Source organism: Podarcis cretensis (genome assembly GCF_951804945.1).
Source record: "Podarcis cretensis genome assembly, chromosome: 3".
In the NCBI taxonomy this organism is placed as follows: domain Eukaryota; kingdom Metazoa; phylum Chordata; class Lepidosauria; order Squamata; family Lacertidae; genus Podarcis; species Podarcis cretensis.
The window spans coordinates 57,681,768-57,694,970 of record NC_137172.1 but is presented as its reverse complement, the minus strand read 5'-3'; the positions used below and the strand labels follow the sequence as shown (position 1 = coordinate 57,694,970).

Genomic DNA, 13,203 nt, shown 5'->3' with positions numbered 1-13,203 from the left:
AAAACTATATAGTTTTTGTGCTGGAGATTGTAGTGGCATGCACAAATGCTTCAGCTGAATAAGTACTACCGTTAATGCTGCCTTGTGAATGACCAGTGTGCTTATTTTACATACATTTAACCTTTATGTAATTTTCAATATCTGGGTTTTCGTATTTCATTTTTCTCTGATATTGTTTAGATTTTTCTTTCTCCACCTTCATGTGTACCTAACAACTTAGGGATAACACTTCATGCATCTGATGGACTCTAGTTGGTGAAAGTTTATGTCATGAGCTTAGATTCAGACTGGCCCTTGTGCAAACTGAACAGCTCCTTCTGTCGGTGGAAGGACCAAGGTCTGGAGAGGAGACATACTGGGAAAAGGTGTGTGTGTAGGATTTCCACCAATTTCTGTCTTTATTTCCTCTTGAAGCCCCAAGCCCCATCTCCACCCCTTCTTTAGTCAGAGTGTACTGTGAGCAGAGTTCCACCTATGGATTTTCCAGATCCGGCTCTGTGCTGCTCCCTAACATGGAAATTGTTTACCTGGGAGAAATAGTTAATATACTTGAGCCCTGTATATGAACTCCTATATTGGTGTGTGACTCAAAATACAGCAGTATATTCTAAAATGAGTCCCTTTTCTAACTCATTGCACTGATCTGCTCTTGGGGTCAAACAGATCCTGATTAAGTCAGAGATGGAAAAAAATCTGATGTATTAGACAATGATTCCCATTTGAAGTATAAAATATAAAATTTTATTAATAATTATTGTCCATAGTACAGGGGTACAACTATACAGAGAGAGTATCTGTGGACTGTAATCACCCTCCGCTAGTGTTAATTCTTATGGGGGTCTCACACATTTTCCCCTTCAACTCAAAGTCTCTCAGAAGTGTGAATACAAAAAACCAATAACGAATTATTAACATGTCTTGTATATTACCTGTTGTATCAGCAAGTGTTGTTAAGAATTTTACTAGTTGTCAACACTTTAGATCCCAAGACCTTGGATATTCCTCCCCCATTCCTCAATTCACTTTAACTGGGATATATCAGAAACCATATAAAAAGTATAGGAAAGGAGAGATCAAACAGTACAGAACAATCAATCCTCTTCCATCCAGAGGATAAATGAAGCATGAAGTGGGCAGCATGTGTGATGGGGTGGGTGGCTTACAATATAGATCTTAACTTCCAGGATCTGGTTCTACTCCTAGAGTGGCACTTTTCTGCCTCCTTCCTGTTGCAGCACTGAGCCCCTAAAAAGCCACTCTTTTAGGTTGGGGATCCTCCAGAATAGCACAGGAAATGGCAAGGGGGCTAGTATGTTAACGGAGAACTAGTGAAATTAAGGACCCCCCTGGTTTGAGTGAGTAGAAGCACCTTTTTGCTAATACAACTGCATCTATGGATTCAGGTTTATGCCCCAAATGCCTAGTAAATTGCTGTCATAAGCCACAGTCCATAGAGCACCCTTACTTATAAACATTCAATAAAAAGATTAGTTGGAATAAGAAATATCAACAGCACTTAGATGAATGAGAGACATGTGTAGGCTTTTGCATGACCACAGTGTATAGATAATTTATTCACAGCCATTTTTAAATAAAAAGTTTCATATTTATTTCATATATGTGTGGCCTCATGAAAATCCAAAATCCAGGAAGTAAATACAGTTTAAATCTATTTTCGCCTGCAAGTAGTTAAGTATAGGTAGGCATTTGTTTGTTTGTTTGTTTTAAAGTTATTGTATAGTGCATGCACAATACGGTAATCTTTTTAGAAGTTTAATCATTGGCTGCTCACATTTTGCAAATATACCGAGAGCAATGAGATTATGTTACCGTCTAAAACATTGCCAATACTGCATCAATTTCATAAAACAGATTGAGGTATGCAAAAGTGGCACGAAAAAACTCTGGCTGTTTTTGCAGCCACAGGATTTTGACACCAACAACCTGCATGGTTTTTTAAAAAAAAAAAATGGCAAAAGGCATATATATCCTGTGCATTTAAAATATACATCTACTCCTAGGAAGAACATTTGGAGTGTTGTATGGTTAGTCTACTGACCCCTTAAGAAGAAGGACATAGACTGAAATGTTAACACAGTCTCATTGCAATAACACACTAACCAATTTATGAAAAGTTTGTTTAAATGCTATACATTCCCCCCTCCCCAAATACAGATACTATGAAATCCTATGCTAGAATTCAGGATGGTGTTTTTGGGCTCTTATAGTTAGTGTTCATTAAGTTTCCTCAGAAGATAAATTCTGTCAAACTGACAACTCGCCTACTGTATTAAAAGTATCTTATAAAGATAGCTTCTGATTAACAGGTCACCATCAAATAGTAACATCAAAATGTGAAGTCTAAATATTGAAAGTTGTATACATGCAGTATTCTCTAATTACATAGTACCTAGTTGTGTGCACCAGAGATAATTGTGTTTCAAACACTGTAACAAACCTGAATTCACACCATATATATACAGAAAGGGTGCTATATATTCAGAGTACCATAGTAAATATGACATTAACTGTGGTGCTCTTGATATGCAATACCACAGTTAAATCAATTCTGGTTAGGAAAAAAACCCATATCTTACATTTATTTCATTCACAATGAGAATTTCACAGTAGGAGGAGGCATTTCTCTGTCAGTTCCACTCCCCTTGCCCATTCCCACCCCCATTTAGGGAAAAAAATCTGTCTTTGTAAACATCTTCAAAGGTATTATTCTATTAATATATCTTTAAAATTTATTCATAATGGTAAATAACTAACCAACATGAATAAAGTATATCATAACACAATAACACTTTTCAGACAAAACAGATATTTATTAAAAGAATGTCCTTTATAAATAATTCATCTTGCATTTTAAACTACAGTTTCATAAACAACAATATTTAAAAGTGCTGATTATGGTAGGATAGTCAGCAACGCCAGTGTAAACAGACCTTTTATGTTTTCTGCTTTGCAGAATTTCCTCTTATTTATTTATTCTCTCTCCTCTTTTTTTTTTTAAACCCCCATTTTGTCAAACACTACCACAGTTATCCAAAGAGTTGCATAGGGAATAAAGAATAGCCCTTTAAAGTCATTATCTCCTGAATTCTATATAAATTACAAAAAAACCAAATGAGCTTAAGAAAATGAGCAGCTAAATTGCCTGCGTCTCCCTCCCTCCCTCCCTCCCTCCCTCCCCCCCACCTAAAAGTTCTACAGATTTCAAGTAAAATAATAAGCAAAAATTCCCCACGTCTGCCCTTTGACATGTGTTCAATAAATTAAAAATGAAGAGGTAGCAAAGGAAAGAGAGGAAGAAAAGAAAGAAAGAAAGAAAGAAAGAAAGATCCTTTTGGAAACATATGAATGGCCCAAACACCAGCAAAAAGGGATTTAGGAAAGGGGTATTTAGGGTACTCTGATATTCTGCTGGCATGGATAAAAGGACTTCTGGTGCAGATGTTTAGGACTGGGGTAGGACTCTCCAGCTCTGAAAGTTATTCTGCACCAATCAATACCTATTCCGGCTGAGAGTCCTTTTGGCCACTGCAATGGAGCTTCTGAGGACATCCTATTCAGCACAGCCCTGGGTCACATGTCACCTAAAGATGGGAGGGGGGCTGCACCTCAGCATGCTTGGTGGCCCTTCAGAGATGTTGCCCTTTAGGAATAGCTTGCAGACAAGAGGCCAACATTTGAGAACCAAAGTCTACTCAGTTAACACCACAGTGAGGTTTATTTTAAACGAGGGCCAACCACGTCAACTGGCTGACATTAAGGGAGAAGCATCACTGAGGTTTTGGATGGTCAAAAAAAACCAAAACAAAACTCTTCAAAACCCTATGGCCTGCTTTAAAAAAGTTCCTCAAAGGAAATATGTCAACACGCACCACTGGTTTGAACAGCTGTGAAAAATGTGTGGTGTTTTCTTTCAATTTTTAGATTAGATATTTATTCGCAAGGTCCAAGCATGTATTTAAATCAGGAAAGTTTATTTTTTTTTAAAAAAAAAAACCCACATTAAGCACCTACCTACAAAACTAAACTAGCAGCAAAGGGAGTGTGTATATTTTTCCCCCAGGAATCTCGACCGTCGCACAAGAGCAATGAATGGGAGTTCCACAAAAGCCCCATTACTCACTGCCTGAGCTCACGTTCAATCCAGAGTGGTTGTGCAAAAAGATGGCCCAAGTAAACTGAGCTTAAGGTGGCTGAACTACTTTGTTGCCTCTTTTATTTTAGCGCTTAAAAGAAGTCCTTTTGTTTGTCTGATTTTGTTTTTGAACAAAGAACAAAGATAATAAAACACCCACTGATCTCATTCTTGGGCCACTTTTTTTTAAAAAAATTAATATTTATTTAAATCTCTGTAAACTTTTTCTACTCCACAACAAATCCTTCAAAATTAGACAGGTCAGAAGATAGTCTTCTTCAGCCTTTTTTTTTTTTTTTTAAATAACAATTTGGTTTCAGTTTCTGGAAAACACACGAACATTCCATTTCATATGATAGCACTTTTTAGAAAAAATAACTGACAGACAAATAGTAGTCCTCAGTGTGGACTGAAATGCTACATCTAGGCATTTTTCCCTTTAAAAAATTTAAACTTTTTAATTAAAAAAAGTAAATTATCAACCATGGTTGTGTGTATGCATTAATTTTTTTTGTTTTCTGGGTTTTTGTTTTGCTTTGCTGAATTACATAACATTACACAGCAGCGTGAGATAACTGGATAGCCAGTCTTTAATAAATCTGTTACATTATCCGACATCTGAAATGTACATTGATTATCTGTTCTTATAACAATTAAAAACAATGTCAGCGCATATACTATGTAACCCCAACATGGATCCCTTCATGTAATTGTGCTTTGTTTATGTTTATTTTTTTGACATTTTGAACTCTGCAATGAAAATGCCACAATTATGGCAGTCAAGAAGAGGAACCTCTTGTTTTGAATTTTTAAATTAATGATAAATAACACACACATGCTCCATCTCTCTCTCCTTCTTACACAGAAAGCTTGTCTGTCTTCCGTAGCAATGGATTTTCCTCCACAGAGTGCTTGGAATAACATTGCTACATTTCAGGGCTAGTTTCTGACAGTGTTCGCATATGTTGTTTAAAAATGCAAGTTGCTTTTCGGCCTGTTCAGAGGATTCCTGTGTGTACTGTAAGACCATATTGCACAAAATGTTATTAAATACCGATATAATTTATGTTGTTGGATTAAATATTGCAACAACAAAGTGGTAAATGAAGCAGTTTTTGCTTTGCACATGCTGTGTGAGGGTACACAAGGAAATACTTCATAAAACGACACGCATGTCATTGCAATCTCAACTGCAGCTGTGAAAAGTGTGTGAAACGAGTGGTTATTTAGCAAATCTACTCTTTCCCCCTTCCAAACTCAAGCATGAAGGACCTTGGTAAAATGTAGACAAAGACCATTGTGTGTATTTGTTTTCTTCACAGTAGCCTGAGTAGTGCTAAACTGTAGTTCTCCAGGAACTCAGTTCCAGATGTTAGTAAACTACTAAGGTGAAGACAGATGGAATACAAAAAGAGAGCTCGTAGCATGTCTCTTGGCTGTGGGGTGAACCTGGCTTCCTCTCAGCCCCACAAGCGAAAAGACAGACGTAGACATGCCAGCAAAGTAAAGCCTGGCTCAGCTGTCAGTCTTGCTCCCCCCCCTCCATTTAATGGATGAGCCATCCACCTCTCTCTCTCTTTTTTAAAAAGCACAGCGTTCAATCTGCTCATTTGTCACCTTATTCATTGAAAAAGGATACGTTTCTTAAAGTGCAAAACTGCTCCAGCTATTGCGGGGGAGGTTTCTCGGGGTGGGGGGATGGGCTCTGCAAATCAGCACCGTGCACAGCCAGACTCTGCTTCAAAGGTACAGAACTGGTTTCCCCCCCCCCCCCAGAGGTTGACGTGGGAGAAGAAAGGTACGTTTTGGATTGAATGCAGCAAGGGTGCTTCCAGAGCAGCCCCGCCACTCTAAAAATGCTTCTTCTGTCTTCATCCTAATAGTATCCCCACCCTCACCCCACCCCAAAAGCTAAATCAAGATTTCAGCCCCTCTCAAACAGACCTAAGTTTCAGAAGTCGAGCCCACAGTACTTTCGACAAGAGACTTATAAATCTGAGAGTTCAAAAACCTTGGGAAAGAGTCTCTGTGCATTAACGTATAGATCTGAAGTTGAGCGTCTTCGTACATATGCGGATTGGGATCCAACAAATTTCTGTTGATCACTTCTCGCACCCGTGAGTCTAGACTAACCTAAAGAGAAGAGGAAGAGAATGATCAAGCCCTCACTCAAGAAAGGTATACAGATCTCACTTAAAGTCTTATTCAATCGCTGTTGCGCCCAACTGGATCTTGCCTACATGGAAGGACTGTCATAAACCCTTTGACATCTTTATCAGTTGTATGATTGATATGAAATGTACTGTGTTTCTTTAAATCAATGCAAATGAAAATGGAATGATACAAACCTGAACTACTGAGTCATTGGAAAAGCATAGACATAGGACCATTTCAGGTATTTATTTATCTGTTCCAGTCCAGTTTGGCTGCAAAGCAAGCCCAACCCTCTGCCTCAGCCTTTCCCAGGACTCTCTCCATTGTCAGGCATAATGCCTGCTTTGCACTGTCACTTTGCTGAACAACTGCTGCCATATTGTTTTCACTTCCCATTGTTAGAGAGCATTACAGCAAAGAGTTTATCAATTATGGTGCCTTTACCAACCACTTGTGAGGGAGTTTACTTCATGCTTTCTAACCTAAAGGCAACTGCAAGCCTTTATGGCAGGGGTTTGGAACTTTGCCCTTTGTTTTTGTAGACTGCATTCCAGCTGCACAAATCATATCTCTCTCCATTCTTCACCCAACAAGCAAGGGGAATTATCATAGTTCAGGCCAGTCAAAACACTCAAGGGGAAAGCAGAGCAGAGCAGATGAAGCACATGGCCCTCAGAGAATTCCAAGGGCCAGAGAGAGCGAGGGGCCTGGGGCCACATTTGACCCCAAACTTGTATGCCAATTTGGAATTTATGGTATTACCTCTTTGGGTGAAAGTATAGAAATATAGTCTTCGTATATAAGCCTTGCTTTTTCTTCAACAATTTCTTTGTTCTGTTCCTTCTTCAGGTCTTCACATGCTAGCCAGAACAGCAAGTTTTCTTCACTATATTCTGTTCGAAGAAATTCTCTGAAAATATTCCTACCGGCTGGTGTTTTCATCATCTTGTCAAAATTTTGAGCCCAAGACAGGATTTCATCTTCTGTAGGGTTTTGGCTGCAAAACAAACAAACAATGACAAGAGCAACAACAACAACAATTCAACACTATTCAGTGTTCCTAATTCTAAAAGCTAGCAGTCAAACAATTCAAATTTAGAAAGAGAAGGCAGAAGTAAGTTGTCAGGTTATGTACAGGAGTCAGAGATGAGTGCTGGGATTAGGGACAGACATTTTGCCTCCCATGGAAATACAAATCTTATCCAATCCCAAAGCGCAGACCTCACAAAAACAAATATTTCCTCAAACTGACAAGTCAGCAAGCATGGATGGAGAGCAGGTGCATGCCCCCCCGGCATGCATTTACACACCCACACACCATACACCCTCTCCAATGAGAGCTGCACTCTTTGACTTGAATTGGCCAGAGGTGAAACATGAGACGTGTGAATTAATTCTAAAAAGGATATTAAAATTTGTTTCTATAAACAAAATGGCTGTGCAATGGATTATTAAAACCTTTCTTCAACTTATAAAGACCAGAAATGTGGGATACCATTCTTTGAAACTAATGGATGCTATGTTATGAAAAATCATTCTTGTCCACAAGATGGCATTGCCTTGAAGTGGAAAGGGAAGAAAAAAGTTAGACTGAAAACCATGAAGGAATTTTTTTTTAAATCTCAGATCTTGAATTGGTGCAATAGTTTAACTTAACAACAACAACAACAGTAAGCTCCAATACTCTTATGTTTGTAATTTATAGCATGTAGTAAGGTCATCAATAAGACAGGATTAGGCCAATAACTTGAACTAATATAAAAAGGGAGGAGCAGCGGTATAATGTCAGAAATGAATTGATGCTGTAAAGGGAGGCAAATGAAAGAGGGTAGGGAGGCTAATGAAAACCAATGAAAGGAAAAATTGGGGCAAAAGAAAAATAATATTGTGTGCATGTGAATTCTGTATATGGCAACACTGGCTCCAGCCACACCTATCACTAACCACATCCACTGGATCCAAAAGCTCACACACTGCCACTTTGGGCCTAGAAGGCTGTCTGCTCCTAGTGTAGACAACACTGAGTTAGATAGATTAACTATCTATCTAGATAGATTAACTAACTGGTCTGACTTAGTATAAGGCAGCATGTATGTCTGAAAGGTAACTACATCAGTATAATTGTGACATGGGTATGTATCTGACGACAGAACAAGGGATGAACTTCCCTGCTCTTCCAGAACCTCAGCTGAGTGTTGTCAGTTGTGTGAATCCTCAATGGATGATGCAACAGAGAGACCCAGCTCAGATGACCATTAAAATTTCAACTGTGCCTTCTTGAGCCTTCTACTTGCATTAATTAAAAGATCTGGTTTCTGAGATTTCAGTAGGAATTGCCCCCACGCTTGCCAGCATGTTTCTACAACCTGTTAGTTAACAAACTAACAGCCTGTTACTTAACTGACAAGCAACCTGTTAGTTTCACAGTCTGTTATGTATCAAACCATTGTAACTAACATTGGTTATAACTATCCACAGTTCTCTAGGTTCATACATAACATGGAACTGTGGGTTATTCAACAGCGAAAGTGGAAGCTTTCACTCCCCTTTTATTGCACAAGGAGGAGAGAGGACAAAAACACACACAAGCCCATACCTGTAAGCAGTTTACATAAGAGTATAAAATATACATTAAAATAATGCTAAAAACGGATATTAAGAACAAGTAATTATAGTAATTATCAGAAACTGATAAACAGTTTTAAAAACAAATATACATAATAAAATTAACAGTGACTTACTAAACTGTAAGAAGGCATAGAAGTATGGATGAATAAGAATGCCAATAGTTTGGTAGCAGAGCTCAGGGCTCCATGTAGTTATTTGCTTCTCACCATGACAAGCAAAAGCAAAATAAATTACGCAAAAGAGACAGTGTGCAAAATTTATTCAATTTCCTAATTTATACATGATGATGAGTTCAGCTTTTCTTGGCACAGAATTTGTATTTCCATAACACAGGAGTTTTAACACACACTTATTTTTGTATGGAGCATGCACAGCCCCGAATCTAATTGCGCTTCTTACAGTTATTTTTCTGCACAGAAAAAAAATGCATTATTATTCATTGATATGCTGACAGAAAGGAGAAAGCATGCTTGATTTTATTTTATTTATACCACAACCATGCATCAGCAATGCTCCTTTGCTGTTATATTACATGAAGACCAGCTGACTGAAACTCAAATTTCTGGTTGTTGCTTTTTACAGGAAAGCGCACACAGTGAAGCAACTAACAGTGCAATCCTGTACATGTTTACTCAGAAGTAAGCCACAACAAAGTAGTTCCATCAGGTTACCAGATGTCCCTGTTTCCCGGGGACAGTCCCCGGATTTACAAATCGGTCCCCATATAAAATCCATTGAAGTTGAAAAGTGTCCCCGGATTCATTGAAAAAAAATCTGGTAACCTTATTCTGGCTACACAGTGAAACTTCCCTCCCCTCAACTCATTTCTTCCCCAATTTGTTCTGTGTTTTCCCCAACCGTCCAGAGCAGATTTGGGAAGAGGAGAGGAAAGGAAGTTCCATAGCACAAACAGAGATCTTTGTGCTAAGGTAGCCATTGATACTGCCCATCGAGTTCAGTGGGACTTAGTCCCAAGTATGTGTGCAGAAGATTGCAGCCATCATAGTTTAGGGTAAGAGGCAATTAGAGAAGACAAACAGCAAACTTACCACTCTTCTATGACTTGAATACTCTCCATTTTAGTTGTGTGTGTCGGCCTTCCTGTACTGTCCCCTCTATCTTCATTCCTAACAGTGAGGCTGCAATGTAGTACAACACTTTATTTTGTCTAGAGAGAATTAATTTAAAACAATGAATATACAATATATAAAACAACACTGAGGTTTAACGTGAACCTGCATTCTTAAAGGAGACATTGTCTTGGTGGCAAATGCAGGCCACCATTGGAATACCCATCATAAAAAGAGATTCCCCTGACCTTTTAAGACTCCTCCATCTCCTCTACTCAAAGGAACACCGAGGGAGACAGATTCTATATTTAATATCAACACCTCAATTGTAACTTTTGTAATCTTTATTTGTTTCAGTGATTAAGTCCTGACAATAAACTGACTCTCTATATATTTTAATATTTGGAACACATATGTGAAAAGAACAGAACAGAAAAGAAAAGAAAAGAAGAAAAGAAAAGAACAGAGAAAAGATGTTCCATATTGTCATTATTTAAAAGGCCCAAGAGTGGTTATTTTCATAAATTCTAGCGAGGCATTTTTTGCAATGTCTTCTGGCAGCACAGATTCAGCAATGCTACTAGCCACTAGATGGCTCCTCTTTCAAAATGGTATTGTGCATTTAGTGCTCAAGTATAGAAACTTGTAACATTGGCTCTCATGCTCTCTCTGTGACATGATGTGGCCTGTTAAAAATAGTAGGATTGATTGTTTTCCCTTTTTGTTCAAGCTCCTTACCTGCCTAGTTGCCTGATTTGTATTTAAAGCCAGACATACTGTATCAGCATGGCATCTACACAGGGGCAGCCTGTCCCACTTTGCCATCTGAGGTGAAACAGGAAGGTGTCACCTCCACCTGGCCGAAATGGCACCTACCAGAATTGTGTTGCTCCTGGCGAGATCTTGTGAGATCTCGCTGGGAGCTGCTGCCACACAATCCTGGAGCATAGCTGCCGGGCTCCACAATTGGCCTCCTTCTACCTGTGCGACAACGGGCAGGGAGGAGGAGGCAGAGCAGGGCCACAGGATTTTTTTGGGGGGGGCAGCCCACTCCTTGAATTTTTTGGGAGGCTGAAGAGCCCTCAGTCCCCAATACTTGGCGCACCTGCCTGGTTTAAACTGGGGCACAATCCAGCAAATCTGGTACTGCTACTATGCAACATCTATTTATTTCAACTAGAGTCATTAATGTTCAGTATATATCTTTAAGAAGTCATATTATCATTCACAATGTAATTGGGTGTAAAAACATATCTATGTACAACAGTATGCCCTAGCACTACTGGGAGCTTGTCTTATGATGATTGATGACATTGTCCAGAGAGTTAATCCAAACTATACATCATCTTCAATGAATAAAACATATGTATTGAACCTCCAGCCATCGTTTTAATACTAAGGTGCAAGGAATACTCCTCGGCTGTGAGTTCAATATGTACCACTGTAATAAATGGCATTTTGGCCAGTAATCTCTTCAAGCCCATAAAAGCATGTTTGCTTTCCAGCAAAAAAATCAAAATCAAATCTACTTCCAATTACTAGATGCTGAGAACAATGTAAATTTCTGCACCCAAAGACCTGTTTCTCTCTTTTATAATGCTTAATGGATAATAATGGGGGATTTTTTTTTCTCCTACAAAAATATTTGCCCTGAAATAATATTTGCTTCCCAAATTTGTATGTTAGGTTTCTATGACTATGCTTAAGATCCCTAATAGGTATATTATTCACAACAAAACAGTAGGTATACAGTAAGCTAATTTATAGTTGCCATTAAGCAAAAAATGGAGTTTGGGATAGTTTCTGCTTGAGCTTCTCTGTATTTTTAAGGAAAACAAAGACTAGATATCCCCCCCCCCATGGGGCTGCTCACAGCCCTAACCAGGACCCACAGAAAGCATTAATGTAGGTTGTTAGTAAAGTTATTCTGTGGGCACCATCTGATTCTCTACAGCACTGGAGTCAAGGGCTGTTGAAGAAACTCTCCCTACAGAGGATAAAACTGGGAAAACCTGGGACTAGTGGATCCATGCAATTTTACTTAAAGCAAAAAGTTGATTTTTTTGAGATTTCATCAGGGGAACCACCTGAAGCCTTGACAGAACCAAAATGATTTTCAATAAGGATAGTGATAGTTCTATAATTGTGGCCAGCCATGCCCCCCCCCCAGTAATCCATGTTTATGGTTAATGGGTCACCTGACTAGTAAATTAGAAATGGCAGCCACCATTTTCGATAACACTGTGAGCCTTCAAAATAATGACTTCTGCTCTTGGTGAAAAATTTAGTGAAATCTTCTACCTGTCTTATTAAGTTTACTGGGACTTAATTTCAGAGTCCCAGGTAAGCGTGCACTGGATTTCAGCCTTACAGTACCAGCCATTTGCAACACATGCCAATCATCCTAAGCAGTGTAGAAAAGTAGTCAGCTATAAACACTGAAAGCTCAGTTTAAGAGTAATGAATTAATCCTAAAATCTCTTGGTGAACAGCTTTGTGCCTTTCAAGTGTCCCTGCTGAACACAGAGCATACTTTTTGAGGGGTATGTAAATGTTTGAGGGGTATAAGCCCACTAGTCTGGCTCAGGACTAATATTCCTTCATGTGTACCCAGTGTTTCTAAGAAACTGGGCAGGGTTATAATGTTGCCCTTGGGAAACAGAGTGTGTTTTTCCATAATTACTTAACCCTTTTGTAGCATGAATTGTATGCTAAAAACTGAACCGAGGGGGCCAGAACTCCCCTTTCCCCCAGTGTGTCAGTTTCCGAGCATATTTCTGTCTTACAGGCACTATAAGAATACTACTATGTCATTGGTCTTTGGTCTGCAACAATGATTCAGCAGTGATTCAGTAATGCAGCAGTAACTATGATTTCAATGGAGAAGCAGAACTGTGTGTGTGTGAGAGAGAGAAATTTGCACCAGTTGACTTTCTGAAGACTCATAAAACGGGAAAGCGCCAATAGAACAAATAAGGCACCTGCTTTGGGAGTAAATGCTGAACATCACAAACTTGTGTTGTAGACAGTGTGATATAGTAGGCAGAGAGCACCGACTGTGGACCAGAGTTACTTAGGTACAATACTATTTAGCTGTGAATCCTACTTGTGACCTTGGGCTCTTAGATCAGCAGGTCTCCACAGACTTTAAAGCTGCATTAGGATATCCTTGGAGGTTGTTGTGAGGATGTAATGGGG

At 38.9% G+C, this 13,203-nt stretch overlaps 1 protein-coding gene across 7 annotated transcripts in view; it reads right to left on the bottom strand.

Moving 5' to 3' along the window:
* Positions 1 to 4,008: 4,008 nt before the first annotated feature.
* RGS17 (regulator of G protein signaling 17) overlaps positions 4,009 to 13,203 on the bottom strand; it is a 61,706-nt gene continuing 52,511 nt past the window's right edge. For 3 of the 7 annotated variants that reach the window (XM_079971572.1, XM_079971577.1, XM_079971573.1), the window contains 3 exons: positions 9,985 to 10,074; positions 7,070 to 7,304; positions 4,009 to 6,286 (listed from right to left, as the gene is read on the bottom strand). In XM_079971572.1, the coding sequence (XP_079827698.1) occupies positions 6,098 to 6,286; positions 7,070 to 7,304; positions 9,985 to 10,074 (514 nt within the window). In that variant the 3' untranslated portion in view covers positions 4,009 to 6,097. Of the gene's footprint in view, positions 6,287 to 7,069; positions 7,305 to 9,984; positions 10,104 to 13,203 lie in introns of all 7 variants that reach the window. The other 4 variants (XM_079971578.1, XM_079971574.1, XM_079971576.1 and 1 more) reach the window with 2 other exon arrangements.